We start from the raw sequence: 25,485 nt of genomic DNA, 5'->3' as shown, positions 1-25,485 counted from the left end.
CCAACTCCTAGGCATCCACAATCTTTTTTCTGAAGGCCTTACAGAACCCTTTAGATCTTGACATGATGACACCACACAATAACAAAGGGAACTCCAGACACCATATATGAGAGAGATATATATATATATATATATATATATATATATATATATATATAATATACAATATATATATATATATATATATATATATATATATATATATATATATATAATATAAAAATATTATTTATGCATTATTTTTATGGATGCACAAAAAGCACCGAATTAAACTACAGTCCTAAATTAATAATAAAAACTCAATTTCACTGCACCTTGTGGTTTCTGTTGCTCACTGCCTTTAGACATATTATTTTACTTGTTTACTTTTGATCATAATGTTTTAATTAGACATTACAGATCTTACTCGTGCTCCCACTCTGTATCAGCGTGTTTACACAGCGCGTGATCAGCAACACGGCCTCGTTACTAACACAACACTTCCGTTATAATAAATGACAATTATACAGCATATAATGACAATAAACTTAAATTAAACTAAAGCTTTTAAGCAACTCGCACCATTTTCCCCTGTCCCTTACACACAGTGGAGCATTTTGGATATAAACATAAGTTTGTCCTCATGCATCAGTTTGATTTCCGCGGTGTTTAAAATGCACCCCTTAGAGGACTTGGAGGTTACACACGTTCTTCCTAAGTCACGTGACGATTTCTCCTCCGTCTGATGGTGGCTGAGGTCATGTTGGGAATAAAAGGTAACACTGACAGAAAGTAAACTGAAGAAAGTCTTTATCGCTGACTCTGGGTGTTTGCTAATGCTAGCGTGTGTATGACGTCATGCGCCATCGTGGCTTATAGTTCCGGTTAGTAAAAAAAAAACGCTAGTGTTATATTTGAGATGATATTACCTTTCTAAAATCCACACACTAGACAGTAGTGCACTGTGTAAGTGTACAGTACTTCATTTGGGACACAACTTTAGTATTTACTCTCTGAAGCGTGTTTTCTGAAAAGAAGTAATGTAATGAGTAAATCTCCCCCGTGCCGCGCGCAGACCAAATAATCCATAATGAGATTCGTTGACAACGATTTTCATCATCGATCATTATCGATTTTATCGATTAGTTGTTGCACCTCTAAAGAGGATTAAATGTTTGCTTGTCCAAATATATATATTAATTCCATGGGTTGTACTTATTTTTTCATATGACTGGATGCTTTGGATCATGAGTGGATAATGTTTTCTCCACACTTTGACCTTTCCATCATATTTGGTAGGGTGGAGGATGTTGGTGATGTCACTGACTTTTGATTTATTTTTTTATTTTTTTATTTTTTGCTTTTTGTCACAGCTCTCACAGTGTTCTCTCAACAGCTGTTGTTTTTCTTGGTTGACCTGTTCAATGTCTGGTTGTTAGTACACCAGTGGTTTCTTTCTCTTTCAGGACAGTCCAAATTGTTATATTGGCTATGCCCAAGGCTTGTGCAATGACTTTACCTATTTTACAGCTTCAAAATGGATTGCTTTTCTCCCATAGATAGCTCTCTGATCTTCATGTTAGTTTATCCTTTTTAACAAAAAATGCACTCTTCACAGGTGAAACCCAGGGTTCAAACCAAGAGTAGAAGTTCAGAGCTATTTGTTGTTTGAAAAATCTATCAAACAGGGCACATCTGGGCAGCAAGTGTCAGTCACATGTTCCAATATTTTTGATCAATTAAAAAATGTGTGGGTTCAAACAAAAGGTGCCATGTTCTAAGTTGTTTAACACATCTATGTGTAAATATCAGGAAATGAAAGATCAAAATTTCAGTTTTCATCTTTTTTTTTTTTTAAATCTCAAATGTAAATATCTTCAAAGTATAGTGGAAAAAAGACTATGTAGATAATTAGCAAGTAATTATCATATACCTGTCTCAAGTTATTCTGATGAACCACAAATAAAGATCAACTGTTTCTGTAGAATTTTCTTAACATCTTTTTGGGTTACAAGCATGTACAGCATCTCATTGTGAAATATTAACAAAAGTGATTCATAATGTTCTTATTATATATATATATATATATATATATATATATATATATATATAATATATATATATATATATATATTAGCGCTGTAGCATGCAGCGCGCTCTGAAACCCGAAGCATGAGCTTGAAGCGCTTCTGGGTTTTCAGTGACATTGACTTTTTCTTTTGACACGTGTGCTTTGTTATGGTTTATGTTCTGTCTTCGCCCCTGTATTGACATTGGTTGTTTCCGTTATGTGTCATCATTGTTCTCAGCTGTTCGGTGTTATCCCCCTGATTACATTTAGTATATAAACCCCTCGTGTCTCTTTGTTCATCACGAAGTATCGTTTGCATTCAGTAACGTACCAAGCCTTTGATCCACGTCCTTTTGTTTCTTGGCTTTGATCCTGCTCTTGCTCTCGTCCTCATCTCTCAATTCCTGTTTAGTCTTGTTTATGCCCGTTTGCCAATTGCCTGACCAATTGCCTGTTTTTGACCACGCTATCGTTTCACATTTTGGATTTTTCTGCCTGCCTCTCTTCAATAAATCCTCTTAACTGTACTTGCTTCCGTCTGCACCTCCATTACGTGACAATCTGGTTTCAGCTACAGACATTGATGGCAAAAGCACAAACCAATTTTCAGTAAACTGTGTGGGCTAACATTAGTTTGGGTGTTCATTTTTGTTAAAAGGTTTTATCTTGCCTTCATAGTTCCAGAAAGTGATATGCTCTGAAGAATTGGAGCGTGAATCAGTGTTTCACTGAATTCTTTGCTTGTTTACCTTTCCCCATCATAGAATTTCTGATTCTAGATTCTAACCCTAACCCTAGCATCATTTAAGTCCTATAAGTTGCAAGGTGAGGCCTCCATGGATTTTTCTTGTTTGTCCAACACATCCCACACTTGCTTAATTAGATCTGGGGACTTTGGAGTCAACACCAATTTTTGCAGTGTGTCAGGACACATTATCCTGCTGAAAGAAGCCATTGCCATGAAGGGTTGTACTTGGTATGCAGCAATGTTTAGGTAGGTGTTGCATGTCAAAGCATCATCCACATGAATGCCAGGTCCCAAGGTTTCCCAGTAGAACACTGCCCAGAGCATCACACTTCCTCTGCCGGCTTGCCTTCTTCCTAGTGTCATCTCTTCCCCATGTAAGTGATGCACATGCACCGAACTGTCCACAGCAGAAGCCCAGATGGCCACCACTGCCATATCATGCATCATGCTCTCCAAGATGAGACCACAGCACAACCCAGAAACATTTATTGAGCTCTTTGAGCATGCTGCAGAAGCGTGGGGCTGGCCAGACTCGCAGTGGGTTGTCTGCTTGCAACTACTGTTGGGAGAAGCCCAGCTCACGCCCCAACAGCTTCCACTCACGAACCTCCTGGAGTACCTCGACTTGAAGTAGGCTATTTTGTAATGGGTCGGCCGCATCAGCGAACAGCATTGTCATTGCTTCTGCTCATTTATACTCACTGAGCTCGGCCGCCTGTTTGCATTCACCCAACAGCTCCAAGACACTTGTCAAAGGTGGCTATTGGCACTGGAGTGGGACTGAGGAGCTAATCGACCTGGTGGTGCTGGAGCAGTTTTTCTCCCAGCTGCCGGAGGGATCCATTGCCACCATCCGGCATTGCTATAATAATTGGTCTGACTGGTGGAGTGGCAAATCTGGGGGCAAGGAAACTCCCTTTTCCCTCTTGCTCTCTCACTCTCATTCTTCCTCTTTTTCTCACCACCCTCCCAATCCCTGCACCATGGAAATTGGGCCATTTCCCCAGAAACCAGAAACCGAAACAGGGAGAGGGAGGTCTAGGGAAACCCTGGATTCTGGGAACTGATTTTGGGGAAAATGGCCCGTGTTTCAGTAGTGCAGGGATGGGGGGAGGGCACTGAGAAAAGGGCAAAAATGAGAGAGAGGGAGAAGAGGGGGCTTGTCTGTCCCTGGACCTGGCTACCCCGCCAAATGGCAAGAGCCCTTCAAGGTCACACGGTGAGTCTGGGACATCGACTATGACGTAAAGCGAATGGATAAAGGCGAGGCACAGAAGATATGCCACCTCAGTCTCCTTAAACCATGGAGAGAGATGGTCCCTTTGACTTTGGTGACTGTTGTTCCAGAGACTGAGGAGCTAGGACCAGAAGTGAATCTAAAATAGGCAGCACAGTTTACCCCGGACCCCTGTGGAGACCACCTCTTCCCATCCCAAATCACAGAGGTTCGCAGGTAAAAGCTGCACTCTGTGGTGGACCACTCTTGTATTCTCCTGATTTCTCTCTGTCCTTTGTTTTTCAGCTGCAAGCTCGTGGTGCGAGCGAGTAAGTACAGCATGATCGAGAAAGCGTGTCTGGCCATCAGGTGAGCAGTCCTCACTCTCCGATATCGTCTGTTGGGACAAGCCATCACGCTTTGTTTGGACCGCTCCACCACATGAAGGATGCCAATTTGCGGATCACTCGTTGGAATCTGGCACTTTAGCCATTTAAGTTTGACGTAGTTCACAGACTGGGAGAGCAGGTGACTCTGGTGGATGTCCTCTCTCAGCATGGGTAGGGGGGTCGGTGGCAGGCCAGACAGATCCCCACCCTGAGTCGGACGGTGGGGGTATGTATAGGTGGGGGCGTGGTCGAACGCCAGTCTGTGAATGGAGGGTGGAGCCAGAGTGGTCATGACCTTAGGGGAAGCATGGAAGGCTGTGTGTGATGTCTCATTTAGCATTGTCTAGTCAGTTAATGTCAGTCCTGAAATAGTGGCAAGTGCATGCAAATGGACAGCGTCCAGGCTGTCTGTCCACATGGCTGATCAATCCAGCTAGCTTTTTCAGACTGTAGGCTATCTACTGCACCCCCAAATAATCTTCAATACACCATGTTCAAATTTACACTAAAACAACCTATCACCTGTACCTGAACTCAGACATGATTAAGCTATCACACAAAATGAACCTTGCCCTATGGTATTGTTTCATATAAACCACATCTGTAAAATTCTACACTTTAGACTCAGCAGGTGTAAAGCCTTTGACAGCCTGAGTCAACATTTGTTGAACACACAGTGGTGTGTACGAAAAAACCTGGACTTTTATCCTGAGAAACATATCCTTGATGTTTATCTCCCATAACTATTCCACATTCACAACGAACATAGATCTCAGTCAGGTGCAAAAATATTAAAACCCTTCATGAACCAGGCAGAAACATTGGTTGATGCACTGATTAAAACTCTGGACATGCATTTAAATATGAATAAGATTCATATTAAATGTCAAATATGAACAAGTTCAAAACTTGTCCTACTGTTAATAATAATATCAGTTATGGTTACTTAGAAATTTAATTTACACTAGGCATCAACATCTTACCATTAATTCATTGTTACATCAGTACATTTTATCTAGTTATTGTAAATTACAGAACTGTTAATATTATTAGAAATATTAATTTTATTTTTTTATATATATATATAAAATGTACTGGTTTCACTGAACAAATCAAAATGAACATACTATGTTAGGAAAAAAATTAGCCTTATGTGGATTCCAGAGTGAAAGTGTGTGCACAAAAACCAGAAACTCATGTGCACACACAAAAAAAACCCTTGTGTACATACACCTGCACACTGTTTCCGCTATATGACTATAGTCTTCTTGAAAATATACACGGGTGAAAAGGCCTCTTCTCCTGCCTGGTTTCTGCTCACGACTATCCATAAATAGCCAATGCAAATTGCCTCATACATATTTAAATGTGTCCCATTTATTTTTTAGTGAGGTAGCATTGATAATGGTGAAGAGAAAAGCAAAAAAAGAATTAGTATTATTATAAATTAACCCTAATCATAACCCTAGATTTTATAGATTGTAGATTAATTATAGAATTAATGTGATTTCAGTTGATGAAATTCTGACAAGATGCCCCTATAGCTAAATGAGTGCAGTCATTTGCTCTCATTACATTTGCCAAAACATTGGTGAAAATTGCATTTCGATGGTGGCCTCGTCACTTGCCTTGTAAAGGGCTCTAATGTACCAACTTGTGAGTTTAATTATGCCAACCAATACAGCTGACATGCTGGAGCTTAAGGATTACTGGGCTAACCCCAATCCATCCAAGGTTTTTTAAGATCTGTAACTGGACAGGTATTGCACGTTGGTCTCTAAACTTGGCATGAGCCCATAGCTAGTCATCATGGCAAATAAATCTTTGTGGTGTCTTAAAACGTGTTCTTGCCATATTGTTCGGTTGGCATGGTCTTCTAATAATACCAACAATGCCATTGGGCCATAGAAATGCATGATTCTCTAGCGTATTTTTTAGAGATGCACTGATGTATTGGCCAGTAATCAGTATCTGCCGATAAAGGCAATTTTTCAAGGCAAAAACATCCGATATCAGGGCCGATTATATCCTGTGGATCAAAAGAGGGCGGGAAAACACATTGAATTCGTGCTGTGTGTGTAAAGATGATGTCTCTTGTGTGGAATTACTTTGAATTGGGTGACAATGATGATTAAGTTTAATGTTTGTAAGCTCTGCACTGCTAAAATTTTATACCACACGCTATAGCAGTGAAATGGGAGTTTCGGCATCAAGTCATTTTTTTTTTTTTTTTTTTTTTTTTTGCCGTGCTGCTCGAGCTGCTTATGAGTTGATTATGAGAAGAGAGTATAGAATTTCAGCTTTTCTTTCCTGGTATTTATATGTAGATGTTTTAAACGACATAGAACATAGCACATTTTGTATTAGACCACCCAATTTGTAGGCAAGCAAAAATATTGGAACATGTGACTGACCGGTGTTTCTTGTTACCCAGGTGTGTCCTGTTAGACTGATTGTTTAAACCATAAGTAGCTCTGAATATCTGCTCTTGGTTTTAGCCTTCAGTTTCACCTGTGAAGACTGCATTTATTGTTAAAAAGGATAAACCAGCATGAAGATCAGAGAGCTGTCTATGGGAGAAAAGTAAGCCATTTTGAAGCTGAGAATAGAGGGAAAATCAATGAGAGGCACTGAACAAACATTGGGAATTGGGAATAGCCAATACAACAATTTGGACTGTCCTGAAAGAGAAGGAAAGCATTAAGCACCAGACACTGAGTGGGTCGGCCGAGGAAAACAACAGCAGCTGATGACAGATGCATTGTGAGAGCTGTGAAGAAAAAAGAAAAAAAAAACAACAGTCAGTGACATCACCAACAACCTCCACAAGGCATGGGTGAATGTATCACAATCCACTGTTTGAAGATGACTTTGAGAGCAGAAATATAGAAGCCATACAACAAGATGCAAACCACTCATTAGCAGTATGAATCAGAAAGGCGGATTGGAATTAGCAAAGAAATGCATACAAGCTCGTCTTTGAAACATAGGTGCTTGCGTGGCTGCTTCTGGAATAGATAAATAAATAATCTTTATTGATGATGTAACTCATGATGGTAGCAGCAGGATGAATGAAGAACTTCCATTGGCTGGAAGTTTACTTGCTCTAGGATACTGAACATGACTATGTGAGAAGTCCTACACAGTTACAGTAAAAACAACTTTTCTTCTTTCTTTTTTTTTAACGTTTGGTCTCTTATCTGCTAACCCACTATTGAGTCTATTTAGAGTTATCAAAAGGTGTGGCATATATCAAACTCTGTTGTCTGCTGTGAAAATGTGGAGCCAAGCCTTTCAACACTCTGTTTCCTCGATCTCCTGTTTCAAAAGTGTATGAAGTATATGTATATGAATAATGATTACTCTACCTTTCTTTATAGGTGATGTGGTTCTGGAAAACCTAAGAGTGAAGGAGAACAGTTTGGTAGGCAGAATTCTGTAAACATCTTTGTCAATTTTAGAATTAATGTAATTGTAAACATTTAGTTCAAGTTTCTACTTTTGTTTAAAATGGAAATGTCTGTAGCACTTTGGATAGCGTAAAACTTTGTGGTGTGCTTGCTAAATCAATATAAATGCGAAATCTATTGTACTGTTGTATCTGTTGTACTAGTCTTACAGGTTTTGTTTATTTCACCTCTTCTAATACCTGGATATCCTCTCATTCCCTACGAATATAATAAAGTGTCATAGTATTAGCTATAAATTCTTTCATGCCACATCACTTTTTTGCATTTCCTCTGTTTGCCTATGTGGCTGGAGCCACGTACATCTTCTGTGCAGTTTGTGACTATGGACTGAGTTACGGTTTTCTGTCTTCCAAAGTTGTGAGACAGTCCTGTTTTTTTCTCTCTCCTGTTTTAGCTTGTTCGCTCATACTTTGCGATGTCCGAGATAGTATAGGTGGGTCCTTCGTTTTCCTCTCAACCTCTGGAGCTATTGCTATTAAAAAATGGCCAGAGAGAGCATGTCACTCCATTAACCTCATGCTGTTAACCAAATACCTGATGGTGCTTACTTATGCCCCATTCACACTTGGCAATAACATGCATCCTGGGTGATTGTATCACAAGTGGACAGCCAAGATGCATAGCTATTTACACCTGGCATTATGAATGCGTCTCCAGTAATCATTTGTGATTGTATTTCATACACCATTTCTGTGGGGAGGAAGGCCTTCATGCATAAGTGTTACGCGTGTCTTCCGCTGCATTTATTTTCAGGCAAAAATGTCCTGCGTCTCATACTTCATGTACCTCTGTGGACTTTTAAATAATTTTAATTTGTTTGTCTGCTAACAAAACTTATAAATGAATGAGACATGAGACGATGAGTGAAGGTATGATATGCTGATATAGCATTGCCTTTATCCATTAGGCTAGCGGCGAAGATCTCTACCATTCAGCATGATATCCACACAATGATTATCTCAATTATTAGGTATTTTCAGACTAGGGCAATGACACAGGTGAGTCATTGGTGCTTTGTTGAGTTTGTGTGAGTTGAAGTATGTGTTTCCCTCTATTTGCCGTAACCAGAACAAAATTTTGCTGCACAGACTCAGAAAACACTCGCCTTCCACCCTAACAATGTCGGCAGACCACACAGAGTTTATCCTGAACTGCCATGAACTTGCACTTGTGCAGCCAGCACTTGAATATTCTGGAGTCTAAGGATGGCAGTCAGCTGTGTATGTCTGCCTCAGTATGATCCTTATCTTGCTGCACTAGCTGCACTTGTGTGTTTGGTCTACACTTGCTAGGCAGCTCAATATAACAGTCCAGGAAATGATCTTGCTGAACACTAGAGACCCATGTATGTGGGCCTTGTATGCTCTCAGTTGGGAACTGTTCCAGAAATGTTGTGTACCCTTTCAGTTGGATGTCAGTGTCACTTCTTGACTTTGTTGTAGCCAATAGCATGGACATGAACAAAGAGGATATCCAGGTGTTAGACACCACCCATGGTGGTCATCCGTTGTTCGTAGAGCCAGTTACATACAAACTAGTGTTTAAGTGTATTAATGTCACAATCCTGTCTCTATTTAAGTTAATGGCCAGGATTGCATGCATTTGTACTCTCTTAGTTTAATAGCGTTTAAACAATATGGACACGTACAATATAAATTATATTTTAAATTTGAGCTTGTTTTGTAATTAGGTGTGCCTTTTGTATTAAGGGTACTGTATAAACATATTAATTACATTCTAAGATGTTCAAAATATTGTTTTTTTCAGAGTGAACTGGATGTACCATTTAAAGTGAAGGCTGGGCAAATTGGTAACAGCTCATTTTTATTCATACACTTCTATGCCTGTTATGCCTAGTCTCACAGTGATAGATTTATAAACAAACCTAATTGTCAGCATAATTTGATGAATTGCTTTTGTTCATTAATTTTCCGTATTTTCAATTTTCTTTGTGCATATTTTTCCACTGTGTGCCATTTGCATACATATGGCCATGTATTTGGTGCTATGTGCTTTGCATTTGATGTGTAAATTTAACAGGCTCTCAAAAGTGGGAAGATTAATTCTACCTTTTGTGTCCATGTAGTTTTGTGACTTTGGAAAATCATTACAAAATATATAACACTGTCCTACTCTGAAAATAAGTGGTAAATGGACACTGATAGGCATGCTAATATTGCTAAGTCTTTGTTTTAGATACCACAATATACATTCTACTAATTCGCTTAATCTCACACTGAAAATATGAGAGAAATCAAACATTTAATATTTCATTTCACAATTATTGGCATCCCTTGAAATTCTTATGGATAAAATGTAACTGAATCTCATTTATATTTTAGTTTTTAAGTTCTTCTTTGTGTTTACAAACAAACTTAAGCAGTGATTCATGACCCCCTGTTTAACTGGGGTATAAATAGAGTTGAATCCCCTATTAATAACCTTAGTCATTTATTAACATGGGGGAAATTAGAAAATATACAAATGATAAATTGTGTCGATCTTCATAAATCCGACAAAATCCATAAAACAGATTTACAGAAGTTGGTAGCATTTGAGGGTCACGAAGTCTTCAAATCTACATTTAGATGCCACCGCCATGCTAGTGTACTATTTGGAGGGTGTTCCAGAAGAAAACATTTTATTTCATTTAACCTAAAATAGAAGCACCTGAAATTTGCAAGATGCTACTAGACTAGAACTAGGTTCTAATGTCAGATGAGACAGAAACAAAGCTTTTTGTCAACAAACAGTAAGTTTGCCTTAAAAGGTAGGATGGTTATATAGAAATTAATATGTGAACTAGATCTGTAATGGGCTGTTTTTCCTTTAAAAAAACATACTGACCTAAACACCACTGAAAACCTGTTGGTTGAGCCTGGACACATGAGAATCTGGACAGATTCTGTATTGAGGCGTGGTCTCAGATTTCTGGCTCTGAATTGTCATCAGGCATTATTGGAGAAAACTCAGTCCAGCAAATGTAGTGTGATATATTGTTAAAAAAAATTTACAAATATTTTTAAATTCTGTCTTATAAGTTTAATGATTTAAATTAAATCCTAAATTTACTTAAACTAAAGGTTAAGATGACTCTCTTTTGTTGTGAGATTAAGCTAATTAAGCACAGACATTTTTCATAAGTATTTTTAAAATCCATTTTTAACAAAGGTGCCAAAAATGATGGACCTGACTGTTATTAGGTTGATGCCTGATCTATTTTTTTTTTAAACAGAAGGCCTCTTAAAACCTGGTTTGTAATATGTTTTTAAAATAGCAGGTATATTATTGTTCATGTGTTCAAAGGATGTACCTTTTAGCAGGGTAACATTAGCCATTTTCACTACAGTATCACTACATTTTTCTAGGCAAGCTAACTCTAAAAATCCCCTGGAAGAATCTCTACAGTGAAGCTGTGGTTGCAACCTTGGATGGTCTGTATCTCCTGGTAGTTCCTGAAGCAAGTGAGTTTTTAAGCCTTTTGGGTGAAGCATATTTTTCTGTCACTAGCCCAGCACTAATCTGCATTTGTTTTAGTGTAAAAAATATTAAATGATTTTGCACGGCATAGGGTGGAATGTTCCATTCCATGCTAAGTTTTATTTTAGCAGTGAACTGTGTGCTGCAATATGTTGCATATATTACAAGCTTTGCCTTCTTAAATAAATGTCTATGGAACAGTAAAAAATACTAGAATTCAGTTATATTTTCCATATGCTTCAGCTGATACTACTGTACGTTTATAACTCCTTACAAGTGTAATACATGACAGTAGACAGGCCTCACAGTGGTTGTTGGGTGTCAAGACCAATCAGTGTTCTAAAAGCTGTTTTATCTTGCTTTAGCCTTACCTGGACGACTGGCATAACCCGAGAGTGACTTACGTTTTTCCATATCTGAGATATATATATATATATATATATATATATATATATATATATATACACATACATACATACATATACATATATAACATTTATTTATTATTATTTTATTTTTTTACCAAAACAGATAAACACAGGTATATGTGTGTTTATCCGTTTTGGTATGTGCAGCAATAGTAAGTTTGCCATACTAGTAGACTAGCAGAAGTTTAGCTTTACTGTGATACTGTCAGGCTGCAGAGACAGTTGAATTTGCAGGTGATATTTATTAAACACAGGCAGATAATCCAAAATGTTAAGCAAAGTCAGGTCAGGCAAACAGCAAATCCAATTTCAATTTTCAATTTTATTTTATTTGTATAGCGCTTTTTACAATAGACATTGTCTCAATGCAGCTTTACAGAAATATCAACATGGTATACAGATATTAAAAGTGCGAATTTATCCCAACTGAGCAAGCCACTGAGTGGCGACGGTGGCAAGGAAAAACTCCCTAAGATGTTTTAAGAGGAAGAAACCTTGAGAGGAACCCGACTCAGAAGGGAACCCATCCTCATCTGGGTAACAACAGATAGTGTGAAAAAGTTCATTATGGATTTATATGAAGTCTGTATGGCGTTAGGAGCAGCTGTAGTCCCAGCAGTCTGGAATTAGAGAAGATTTGAGCTCCATCCAGAGGCAGAAAGGATCTGGATCTCTAGTATCTCCATAAATTCATGTGGGGCTCGGCGAAAGGAGAGAGGGAGAAAAAAGATTATTATGACTGCGAAGTAGTAGAACAGAATCTAGTCAGGGTAGGCTTGAGTAAACAAATACGTTTTAAGCCTAGACTTAAACACTGAGACTGTGTCTGAGTCCCGAACACTAATAGGAAGACTGTTCCATAACTGTGGGGCTCTATAAGAGAAAGCTCTTCCCCCTGCTGTAGCCTTCACTATTCGAGGTACCGTCAAATAGCCTGCATCTTTTGATCTAAGTAGGCGTGGCGGATTATATAAAACCAAAAGGTCGCTTAGATATTGTGGCGCGAGACCATTTAGTGCTTTATAGGTTAATAAAAGTATTTTATAGTTAATGCGAGATTTTACTGGGAGCCAATGCAGTATTGATAATATCGGTGTGATATGGTCGTATCTTCTAGTTCTAGTTAGGACTCTAGCAGCTGCATTCTGGACTAACTGGAGCTTATTTATATTCCTACTGGAACATCCAGACAGTAAGGCGTTACAGTAATCTAATCTAGAGGTGACGAATGCATGAACTAGTATTTCCGCATCATGTAGTGACAATATGTTTCTTATTTTAGAAATATTTCTGAGATGAAAGAAGGCTATCCTAGTAATATTATCTACATGAGCATCAAATGATAGCCTGGAGTCATTAATCACTCCAAGGTCTTTAACTGCTGTACATGATGAAACAGAAAGACCATCCAGAGTAACCATGTGATCAGAAAGATTACTTCTAGCTACACGTGGGCCTAATAAAAGTATTTCTGTTTTATCAGAATTAAGTAGAAGGAAGTTAGTTAACATCCAATGTCTAATGTCCTTTACACAATCCTCAGCTTTACTAAGCTTCTGTCTGTCCTCTGGCTTCGCTGAAACATACAACTGTGTATCATCAGCATAACAGTGGAAGCTAATTCCATGTTTACGAATAATTTGACCTAGGGGTAGCATATATAAAGTAAAGAGCAGTGGGCCTAAAACAGAACCCTGTGGAACTCCAAAAGTAACCTCAGTACGCATGGAGAAATCACCATTACATCTACGAACTGATAACGATCGGTCAGATAAGACCTGAGCCAGGAGAGGACTGTTCCCTTAATACCAACAACATTTTCTAATCTATCAAGGAGAATAGTGTGATCTATGGTATCAAAAGCTGCACTAAGGTCGAGTAACACAAGCAGAGAGACACAACCCTGATCGTAGGTCAGTAGAAGGTCATTTACTACTTTAACTAATGCTGTCTCTGTGCTATGATGAGGTCTAAACCCTGACTGATACATTTCATGAATGTTATTCCTATCTAAGTACGAGCATAACTGCTTTGCTACAACCTTTTCTAAAATCTTCGAGATGAAGGGGAGATTTGATATTGGTCTATAGCTGGACAATTGAGACGGGTCAAGATCAGGTTTTTTAATCAAGGGTTTAATAACTGCTAATTTAAGTGATTTAGGTACATAGCCAGTGCTTAGGGAAGAATTGATTATATTTAGAAGTGGTTCAATTACTCCTGGACAAATCTGTTTAAACAAACATGTAGGTACGGGATCTAGTATGCAAGTTGATGAATTGGCTGAAGAGATTAATGTAGCTAGTTCGGTCTCTCTAAGCGAAGCAAAATACTCTAAACATTGATCTGATATTGCTACATTGTCATGTAATGGGTTTGTTACAGTACTGTCTGGTTTTAATTTAATGGCCTGTATTTCACGTCTAATATTTTCAACCTTATCGATGAAAAATTTCATGAAATCTTCACTGCTATGTAATGATTGAGTGTTTCTCTCTGTAGTGGTTTTATTCCTAGTTAATTTTGCTACTGTGTTGAAAAGGAATCTAGAATTGTTTTTGTTATCTCCTATTAAGGCGGAGAAATAGATTTTTCTAGCATCGCCAAGAGATTTCCTATATTTCAGTAGGCTCTCCTTCCATGCTGTTTGAAATATCACCAGTTTGGTTTGATGCCATTTACGTTCTAATTGTCGAGTTGTCTGTTTTAAGGTTCGCGTTTGATCGTTATACCAGGGTGCTAATTTTTTTTCTCTAATTATTTTCCTTTTGAGTGGAGCCACTCTATCTAGCGTGTAGCGGAGTGTTGACTCCAAGCTTTCAGTCGCCTGATCGAGTTCTATGTGATCTGACGGTGATCCAAATCTAATTGATGTTTCTGCGAGGTTATTTATGAAGCTCGGTGCAGTAGCTGATGTGTAGGTAATCCCATAGAATAAACCAGAAATCATGAAATTGGGTAAAAAAAAAAAAATGGCAAAACCAGAATAGCAAGATTTACAACAAAAGACTTGATAAACCAGGCAAGAATACACGAGCAGCTGTTTATACAGGTGCAGGAGTGATTTGGGAATAGGTGTGCATGATTAAAAATCCAGTGACTGAGAATGTGTAAGTGAGGGTGAATGATGGGAATTGAAGTCCATGGCAGCCATGTTTGTAGGCCACAAGGCAATGTGGGAACTGGAGTTCTGCAGCGAATGACAGCGGCATGTATTATCTTGCATGAGTTTAGAGATTTAGTAAATTATGAAAGTATTTTAATCAAGAAATTATTTATTTATTTATTTATTTATTTATTTATTTATTCATTTTAAAATGTCATTATCAAACTTCAGCTATACTAATATTAAGTTATTTGTGTCTTCATATGTACACGTATCATAAAAGAGTGTGCGTGAATATGTGAGCTGAAGAATACGCTAGTCCTATAAAGGGAGAGATGATTTTAGTTCTCTGCCTGTTAAGCACATGTCTGGATCAACAAATTAGATAGACAAGCAGTAACCTTATGTGTTTTATAAAGTAGAATTCTATGTCTGCAATGGCCTGTGGAGTACTTGCTTGACTTTAAAAATTTTGTTACCTGGCTGATTATCATGCATTTCTTTTCTTTTTATCACCTGGGTCTTTCTTTTCACAAAAAAATCCTGTAGATTTTGTACAGTTTATATAAATAATACAGTAAATAATACAAGAACATACCTAAATATGTGACTAGGTGCTGACTGATGCAAATGCAGGTTAAGCAGAGTTTTAATGTAAAAAAACACAGAGAAACTCCAAATTCCAAATCGTAAGGTAGCGTCAAGGTAAAAAATGTCAGGTGATCAGCAAACTGAATAAACTAAACAGGACAAAGGCAAAAACATGAAACAGATCAAAGAGGGAAAATGGGATCAAAAGGCTTGGTATAATCAGTAAACCAAGTATACAAAGACAATTCTGAGTGTATACATCGCAAAACAAGAATGGATGAGTCTCTTTTTAAAACGTGTGTGTGGTTGATTTAAATGCAGGTGTGTTTAATCAAAAGCTCTGTAACTGAGAGCAGGTATGTGTGTGTGTGTGTGTGTGTGTGTGTGTGTGTGTGTGCATGTGTGTGCGTGTATGTATATTGGGTAGTGTAGTTCAAGGCGGCCATATTGGTAGGCTGCGGTGGTTGTTGGGGGATGGAGTCTGCGGAATGCTGTGATGTGACAGAGCCCCCTACCACCAAACCCGAAGGGCTCACTCCGGGAGCACTTCTTTTTGGCCTTCCGCTAGGTCGAGGGCCCGTGTGTTCTGGGTGGATAGCATGAAAACCTCAGTATAGGTTAGGGTCAAAGATTTTGTAGGCTGGTACCCAGCATTGTTCCTTGGGGCCATACCTCTCCCAGGTCTAGTTTGTACGTGACCTCGTTGATCTACCTGAGAACTTTAAATGGACCTATGGTTGGTATCCCAACACATACTGAAATGGAGTGAGCTTGATTGCGGAATGTCTCAGGAAGTTTTGGGTGTATTCTGCCCATGGTAGGAACTGGGTCCAGTCCTCAGGGTTGGAGGTACAGAAGGTCCAGAGGAAACGACTGATCTCCTGTTTAGCCAGCTCTACCTCGCCGTTGATGTGTTATCCAGAGAACAGGTTTACAGTTAGCCCTAATTTCTGCATAAAACTGGCCCAGACTCAAGATGTGAACTGAGGAACCCAGTCACTAACTATCTCCTCCTGTATGCCAAAATATGTGAACTATGACTCGATCTAGTTCCTATTCAATCGGCCCAACTATACATGCAGGAGGGAGGATGAATTCTTCCTTGTTCTCACTGGACTTAACAGTGTATGTGTGAAAGGGCATCAGCTTTGATGTTTTTAGAAACAGGACGGTAAGACAGGGTGAACTGGAGTTGGACGAAGAATAAAAACCTACAATCTTGCTTGGGGTTTAGTTGCTTGGCGGTACACAGATAATCTAAATGGTAAATGGTCTGCACTTATAAGGGTTTTTTTAACCATAGTGGTTCCAAAGCTCTTTACACTGGTTCTCATTCACCCATTCACACACACACACACTCACAGTAGCAGAGCTGCCATGCAAGGCGCCAGCCTGCCATCAGGAGCAACTTGGGGTTCAGTGTCTTGGCCAAGGACACTTCGGCATGTGGAGTCATGTGGGCTGGGAATCGAACTGCCAACCCTGCGATTAGTGGACAGCCTGCTCTACCACCTGAGCCACAGCCACACAGTTTAGATTTTTATGATCAGTGAAGATAATTAATGGGTGAGTTGCCCCCTCAAGCCACTGTCACCAGTCTTCTAGGGCAAGTTTAACAGCCAATAATTCCTACATCATAGTTCCGCATTGCAGGGGAAAGTTTTCATGAAAAGAAAGCCATAGTGTGAAGCTTAGGTTTTGTTCCTGAAATGTTGGGAGAGCATGGCCCTACCCCATTCTTGGAGGCATCCATCTTCACAGTATAGGGCTTTGCTGGGTGATGGTAGTTTTGAGTTGGTTTAAGGGTTGATCTCAATGCCAGGAGCTTGGGTTTTTCATAGAGAAGGGAGGTTAATGGGTAAGCAATTGAACTGAATCCTTGTATAAAGTGCCAGTAGAAGTCGGCAAAGCCCATGATCCTTTGTAGATCCTTGATGGTTCAAGGTGTGGGCCAGTTAACAATGGCAGCCAGCTTAGCTTAGCTTAACCCATGATTAATTCTTCCGTGCTGATTATATACCCCAGTAATGAGATATTCTAGATGGACTGGTAGAACTTGCACTTCTCTCACTTTACATACAATTGGTGTTTCAGAAGGCGTTGCAAGACTTTGCAGATGAAGTAATGAGATATTCTAGATGCACTGGTAGAACTTGCACTCCTCTCACTTTACATACAATTAGTGTTTCAGAAGGCGTTGCAAGACTTTGCAGATGAAGAGAGTAGATGAAAATGTTGTCTCTGTAGGCAGTGATACAGTACATCTCCCTAGCATGTCTTTCAAGACATCGTTAATAAACGTTGAAAAACTGAGGGGTCTTTTCTCTGTCACAAAATGATCAAATGCTACAAGTCCACTGTTTTTTGACTGTTGGTGTAATTTCACATGGCTAGTGGTAAGTTGTGTGTTCGGGTTAATGCAAATAGCTTGATAATTTCCTGTGTTTTAAAGCAATCAAGTATGATGCAGCAAAAGAAGAACGCCATCTCCACGAGGCTAAACAGAGGGAGCTTCAACGCATTGAGGAGGCCTTGCTGCTGGTGGCACGCAGAGGTAAATACCTCATATCATGACAAGTATGCAGAAGTGGGGCCCCCAAAAGCTTTTTTTTAATACTATATGTTTCAAATCACCTCAATTGAAATGCGGAAGATTGTCCATTAAATAGTGCCAATTTGGCACCAAGCTAACCTTGTTCTTAAATGATGCATTGGTTAGTAAACCATTATCTTATAGTACTGCTGATCACCCACCTCCTACCTACCAACCTATTTATCTGTTAATCCATTTACTCCCACTCTCCAATGCTAACCACTGTGTATTTATTTACTTCATGCTTTGCGTGGCTGGTTGCAGACTCTCAAGTGGGAGAGTTTGTGTTTAATCTGGAGAGTTATGTGTATAAGGACACACGTGGTATGTACAGAACCACATTCTAATGGTTATTTTCTTTAGAGAGATTAGATGCTTATATGTTTGTGTACAGTAGAGATGATTAGGTTTAGATTCCCATAACTCAAAGCAATAAATTCTTTACTTTTCTTCTTTTTTAAATAAATGAATTGTCTTTTGCATCGTTAATGTGTGTATTTCAGTGGTTCTTGTGTATTTTCAGGCTTCTTGTGTGTGCTTTTTCACTATACCTGTTCTGTTTGTATGATCCTTTCTCTTCTTTGCTGTATTGACTGTTTTCTCTCTCTCAATGCTACACTCTGTAAGACAAAGGACGTAAACATAAAAATCACAAAAAACACTTAAGGATGTATAAAAAGCATGAACAAAAACCAGGTAGGTGATTGGTGTTTAGTGCTGGTGACCTCACACTCCTTAGCACAGACTTAACCAGATTACTTCTAGTTACTTGTGTCCAGGTCCTGCATGACTAAGACTGCTAAAGGTTAGAATTATAATTATTTATTTTTTGTTAACGCCAAGTAAATTCCCATTGTAGAGAAACCTGTGGATGAGAAGAAAGACACATTTGCTGAGAAACTGTTCACGCAAATAATCAAAAACATTCAGGTCAAGATCAGCAGCATTCACATCAGATATGAAGATGATGTAAGTATCCTGTCTGTATGAGTTGTTGATCTGGTAGACATAATGCTTGTGTTAATGCAATGACTAGGTTGTTATTTATTGAGTGTGTTTTAATCTGAGGTATTCCTATATAAATCAGGTTTCGGACCCTCAGAAGCCTCTTTCCGTGGGTGTGACTCTATCTGAACTCAGCCTACAGGTCATATCTCATACCCACAAACATACTTCATTATTCTTAACATTTCAAATTATATACAACAACTTTTTTTTTCCCCATAGACAGCAGATGAGAACTGGAGGGCTTGTATTTTAAATGAAGCTGTCAAAATTATCTACAAGGTAAACTATTGTCTGATTGACACTGTCTTTTTAATTAATTTCCTACTATTCTGAATGATTTTTTTTGCAGTATATGAAGGGTGTTTGTGTGTGTTTTCAGCTGGGCCGTTTGGAGTGTCTGTGCACCTACTGGAATGTTAACAGTCCTATCTTCCACAGAGACCCTTGGGAGGAGATAGTGGTAATGTTTTTTGTTTTATTTTTGACAGAAGTAACAAAGACATGCTAATGAAGATGCGTCCTCCTTTTCTGTCTGTTCCTTACTTCTGCACAGGCTAAAACTGGCTTAAGGTCCCCAATTTGGACACCTGCCAATTTCCACCCACCAGCCAGCTCTCCCCTGTCATACGACAGCTATGACCTCGACAGGGTTAAGGCACATGCTTCCGCTGTTTAGTATAACACACTTGGAGGAAAGCGCTTTCTGCCCTCTTCTGAATTACATCTCTCAACTAGTGGATAGTGTTGCTATGGTTGGCAGAGGGGGAGAGAGTATGCCATCCCTTCCACCCAGAAAGCACAGACAATTTTGCTCCCTTAGCTCCCACCCTTGAATAGCAGATTTGAACTTGTGATTACCCGATGATCGGGTCAATGCTTTTCTTTTGCAACACTTGAAGCCCTCCATAACATCCCTTTTAAGCAATGAGGTAGTCTGTTTTAAGGCCTTACTTCATTGTTTATATTATAAAACTTTCATGGATATAGGCTAGGTTATATCAGTGAAGTTAAGCATCATATGTCTGCAATGCTGCTTTCCCCAAAGCAGATATCAATTTGTTGCATGTGACGATTTATGACAAGCCATTGCATTTCACTTTTCCAGAGCAACTTATTGTCTAATCATGTTTCGCAAATGCTCTTGCCGCATCAGTGTCTTTACCAGAGCAGGTATCAAACTCCCATGCTTCCTGGTGTTAGTATTTTAGCATAACCTGTGGTGTTGCCCACTCAGCCTTTCAACTTCTTGAACTATAAACATAACTATAAACATGAAATATGCACAACTATAAACATGAAATGAAGTGAAATTGGGTTCATATTAAATTATGAGAATGGTCAAGAGTGCCTTCGGCATCCTGTTTATCTTTGTGATGAGCTCTCATGCATTTTTCAGCTGTCTGTAATTCTAAATTTTAGCTAGTGTTTATCATTGTTGGCTAACTCCCATGCAAATAAAAATGCTAACTATCTAACACTGATAGTGAAAGCTGAAGAAAGAGACCATACTGATTTTCTGCTGTAAGAATGGTCGAATGCTTTCACTGTCCTGTTTTTCTTTCTAATGAGCTCTCATGAGCTTTGAGCATGAGGGGTTTAGCTAGTTAGCATTGTTATTATGCATGGGAGATAGCTAGCATTACATAGATTTCTATGAAGGTGGTTCGTCCAAAGCATTGGATGTCATACCTGGATCTCTTAAGTCAGGGGTGTCCAATCTTATCCAGAAAGGGCCGGTGTGGGTGCAGGTTTTCATTCCAACCAAGCAGGAGCCACACCTGATTCCACCTGTTTAATCAGTTGATCTTGGCTTTCAATAGACTCAGGTGTGGCTTCTGCTTGGTAGGCATGAAACCCTGCACCCACACCGGCCCTTCCAGATAAGATTGGACACCCCTGTCTTAAGTGATAAACTGTGTTGATTTTGTTATGTAAAAACAAACATTTAAACAGTTCAACCTGTTACACAGATTGCATTTACATACCTGTCCAGGACTGTGGCTAATTCCCTGTTCAAATTCATCCCCCTCACCATTAATAAGTTTTTCCATCATGGAAATGTTCTGTGTTAAATAAGCACACTGGCCTGTAGTGTTAATTGTTAAGTCAAAATTGCAGTTTGGTACAGTTTTTTTTTTTTTTTTTTTTTTTTTTTTAAAACAATACAATATACTTTCATGATTAATTTGATAGGAATTTAAACAAAACTGTTCTCAGCATTAAAAATTGTGTTTGTAGAGCTCTTCTGAAAACTTCGAGTCACTCTCTCTTTACAGTGATTCAGTTTAATCTCTGCTTCTTGATATTTTGCAGAACAAGCTAAAAGCAGGAATCAGCAGCAAAGATGAAGAACTGAAAGGCTATGAATATAGTATGTATCGATTGAAATCTGAATGAAAGCAAATTGATTTGATGTTATCTTCTAAATGATTTGTAATTAAAGAAATTACCAAATGATTGGTGTGAAGAATCTACTCTTTGTTTATTCTGGTGTACATAATATCAGTAATACTTAATAGTAGTATACTTAATAGTAATACTGTAAAAACTATACTATTTGCTTATTTATTTATTTATTCATTCATTCATTCGTTTGCTGGTTTGTTTGCTTTTACAGATAAATAAAATAAATCAATTTGCTCCTCAGCTGTCTCACTTGAATACTGAATACTCTGTTTTTCAGCCATGTTTTTGCCACTTAAGTTTTGACAGATATTATTAAACTGTATTTACTGTGTGATTTTTAATCATCAACTAGTATTATGGCATTGTAAATCATGTGCAATTTTTCACGTTACAGTTTTCAAACCCATTTTTGCTTCTGCCAAGATCTGCATCAACCCAAATGCTGACGTTGAGCTGAAATCACCCAAAGCAAAAGTGCACCTGGAGGTGCAGAACATTGCTATTGAAATGAGCAAACCACAGGTATTGGTCCATGTCCAGTGCTTTAACACTGTTATATAGAGAACTTGTCCCACGAACACCAGTTTATGCCATGCACTGGGTAATGTCTGTTTTATGTGTAGTTAAATGAGGACAGTTGTAGTATTGTATACCTTTTCTTGCAGTACCTGTCTGTGGTGGAGTTGTTGGAGTCAATAGACTACATGGTGAAAAATGGTCCCTACAGGAAGTTCAGACCAGATGTCCCAGTAATCAAACATGCCAGGCAGTGGTGAGTACTAAAACACTGTTGATGCTTATTGATAATAAGTACCCTATTGTTTTATTTAGTAAAATCAATCCTATTATTAGAATTTCCCTGATTTATCCCTGCACTAATTAGGTTTGGTATTGTCATTGCTTTTCAGGTGGATGTATGGCATCAACAGCGTGTTGGAGGTGCACATTAGGCGTTTTAACCAGATGTGGAGCTGGACTCATATAAGAGGGCACAGACAGAGACTTAAAGCCTACAAGATGGCATACAAAGCCAAACTGACTCACAGCAAAGTCAGGGAAGACACAGAAAAACAAATCCTGGTACTTGAAACATATACAGGAGGTTTATATACAACATAATGTATAAATAGACGCGCATTATGTCTTATTACATTGACATATTTACATTTTAGGAACTGGAAAAAGTTCTAGATGTGTTCAATATCACATTGGCCAGACAACAAGCACAGATGGAGGTATGAAAATATTACATGCAATATTATTGTAAAGATAAACTGGCTGTATTTTTTACCATTCCGAGGTATTACATTTGATTTTTCTGTGCCTTTTCATGTCTCTCTCAGGTGGGTCGATCAGGTCAGAACCTTACTGCCAAAAAGGTTAAACCAAACCATGGAGGTGGATTATTCAGTGGCTTCTTTGGGAAGAAAGAAAGGAAAAAGAAAGACCAGGAAGAGGACAAAGAGCCAGAAAGTGATTGCTTCAGTTTATACTTTACAGCTTTATGATTTTCTGAAGAATACAAATTTTCATAATACTAATAATGAATAGTGTGAATAGTCACAAATGTTAATAAATCTTAATTTTTGTGTGTGTGTGTGTGTGTGTGTGTGTGTGTGTGTGTGTGCGTGCGCGCGCATTTCTGTATGTGTTTCTCTGAAAAGGTATAGATGCTGTCATGACCACTGAAGAGAAGTCCAAGTTATATACAGCCATTGGCTACAGTGAGAATTCTCCCAACCTGGCCTTACCCAAAAATGTTTGTATCAGACATGTATACGTTCAATCATGTACAGTCAAATAATTCAGATTACTTGTATAGTGAGTTCAAAATAGACTATGATTTAAAAAAAAAAAACAGCTTTACATAAATCTGGGTGTATATCAGACAATGGTGCCAATCTGGTGTGTTACAGCAGGAAATAACCAAAAAAAGCAGACACTGCAACCGAAAGCTATATTTAGGAGTGAAAATTAAGCATAGATATAGAATAGATTTGTATTAAAGTACTCAAATTCCTGTAGAAAGGAACCGCTTGGTGTAGCCAGGGTTCCATGTGTCTGATGGTACCTATCATGTTTGTTCCCAAAAACTATACGTCATTCACAAATGAGTCTTGAGTGTTTCTTAACAAGTCACAAAGGAGTGTGTCTGTATTGGTTACTGCCAGGCATGGAGTTATTTCCGGAGTTCAGTTCGCCGCTGACGAGCTTAGCAATTGCAAACCATAAAATTTAATTGTGGAAGTCAATGAACTACATCAACTGACTTCATCATTATCAAACAGAGGTTTACTGGGTTTCCATTAAATGTGACTGTGTCAGTGAATTTTATGAATTTGCCTTATCAGTTGGTGGCTTTTACAAATTCGTGAACTGTGTAAAGTTGTATTTACAATTGTGTGTATATGCCCCAGGCCCTTTTGTACAAGAGAGACTGAAATTAAGTGAACACACAGTCCCCTCCGTTTGGATTTGAGATCAAAAGATGGATATGAGACGAGAGTGTAGGATTTCGGCTTTTATTTCCTGGTATTTACATCTGGATGTGTTAAACAACATAAAACATAGAACCTTTTGTAACAGACCACCAAATTTTAGGTGATCAAAAGTATAGAAGCAGATAAGTCTTGAAGTAAATTAAAGTAAATAACACTTAATTTTTGCATATAGTTGCATATCCATTGCTTGCAATAACTGTATCAAGTTAGTGTCTCACTGACATCACCAAACTGTTGCATTCTTCTTTTGTGATGCTGTTACAAGATTTTACTGCAGCTTCTTCCAGTTGTTGTTTGTTATGGGGGGTTTCGCCTCTTCAGGAGGTGAAATGATGCTCAATTGGGTTAAGGTCTGGTGATTGACTTGGCCAGCCTTTTCTTTTAATAACACTTAAGAGTTTGGACACTGAGTGAAGACACCAGTTGGTTAAATTTAGCAAGCGGAATTTTCCCCCATTCATCTATTATGCATTTCTTCAGCTGCACAACTGTACATGGCCTTCGTCGCCTTATATTGCGCTTCATATTGCACCACACATTCTCAATTGGAGACAGGTCAGGACTGCAGGCCGGCCATGCTCGCACCCGCACTCTCTGCTTACACAACCACGCGCTTGTAATCTGGGCAGAATGTGGTTTGGCGTTGTCCTGCTCTGGATGGCAGCGTATGTTGCTCCAAAATGTGTACATATCTTTCTGCATTAATGCTGCCCTCACAGATATGCAGGTTAACCATACTATGACAGACGCTGGCTTTTGTACCTGATGCTGATAACAGCTTGGATGGTCCTTTTCCTCTTTGGTCCAGAGAACACGACGGTGGTTTTGTCCAAAAACTATTTGAAATATTGACTCGTCGGACCACAAAACACGATTGAGACCGAGCCCAGAGAAGTCAGCGGCGCTTCTGGACAGTGTTGATGTATGGCTTTTGCTTTTCATAGTAAAGCCTTAACTTGCATCTGTAGATGCTGCATGGATGGTGTTGACTGAGAAAGGTTTACCAAAGTATTCCCGAGCCCATGTCGGAGATCACGTGCATTCATAAATGGTTTTCGGCCTTGCCCTTAACGCACCTAAATTTAACCGGATTCCTTGAATCTTTTAATTATTTTGTGCACTGTAGAAGATGAAATGCCCAAAATCCTACCGATTTGTCTTTGGGGAATGTTGTTCTCAAAGTGTTGGATTATTCGTTGACGCATCTGTTGGCAAATTGCCAAGCCTCGACCCATCCTTGCTCTTGAAGGACTAAGTCTTAAGTCTTTTTTGGAGGCTCTTTATACACTGTGATTAGATGATTGCCTCACCTGTTTTTCCCAATTGTTTGGAATGTGTTGCATGCATCAAAATAAATCTAAATTTCAAAATAAATGTTTACCTTAAAAAAAATATGTAGTTGATTACATAAAACATCAAATACCTTGTCTTTATTCATTTTTTAAATTTATTTTACAAGTCAACTTACGTTTACAAATCACTCCTCTTTGTTTTCATTA

General features: G+C 38.6%; 1 protein-coding gene across 3 annotated transcripts in view; it reads left to right on the top strand.

The window, feature by feature from the left end:
* The window catches only part of vps13c (vacuolar protein sorting 13 homolog C), a 132,501-nt gene that overhangs the window by 4,631 nt on the left and 102,385 nt on the right, over positions 1 to 25,485 (top strand). For 2 of the 3 annotated variants that reach the window (XM_053634878.1, XM_053634877.1), the window contains exons 2-16: positions 7,784 to 7,827; positions 9,641 to 9,683; positions 11,242 to 11,337; positions 17,931 to 18,032; positions 18,931 to 19,040; positions 19,159 to 19,218; positions 19,299 to 19,358; positions 19,459 to 19,539; positions 21,393 to 21,450; positions 21,880 to 22,007; positions 22,151 to 22,257; positions 22,394 to 22,565; positions 22,658 to 22,720; positions 22,829 to 22,958; positions 23,150 to 23,244. In XM_053634878.1, the coding sequence (XP_053490853.1) occupies positions 7,784 to 7,827; positions 9,641 to 9,683; positions 11,242 to 11,337; positions 17,931 to 18,032; positions 18,931 to 19,040; positions 19,159 to 19,218; positions 19,299 to 19,358; positions 19,459 to 19,539; positions 21,393 to 21,450; positions 21,880 to 22,007; positions 22,151 to 22,257; positions 22,394 to 22,565; positions 22,658 to 22,720; positions 22,829 to 22,958; positions 23,150 to 23,244 (1,349 nt within the window). Of the gene's footprint in view, positions 1 to 7,783; positions 7,828 to 9,640; positions 9,684 to 11,241; positions 11,338 to 17,930; positions 18,033 to 18,335; positions 18,396 to 18,698; positions 18,768 to 18,930; positions 19,041 to 19,158; positions 19,219 to 19,298; positions 19,359 to 19,458; positions 19,540 to 21,392; positions 21,451 to 21,879; positions 22,008 to 22,150; positions 22,258 to 22,393; positions 22,566 to 22,657; positions 22,721 to 22,828; positions 22,959 to 23,149; positions 23,245 to 25,485 lie in introns of all 3 variants that reach the window. The other variant, XM_053634876.1, reaches the window with a different exon arrangement.

Source organism: Ictalurus furcatus, chromosome 10 (genome assembly GCF_023375685.1).
Source record: "Ictalurus furcatus strain D&B chromosome 10, Billie_1.0, whole genome shotgun sequence".
NCBI lineage: Eukaryota > Metazoa > Chordata > Actinopteri > Siluriformes > Ictaluridae > Ictalurus > Ictalurus furcatus.
The sequence above is the reverse complement of the archived record's forward strand: the minus strand, read 5'-3'. Positions and strand labels throughout refer to the sequence as shown.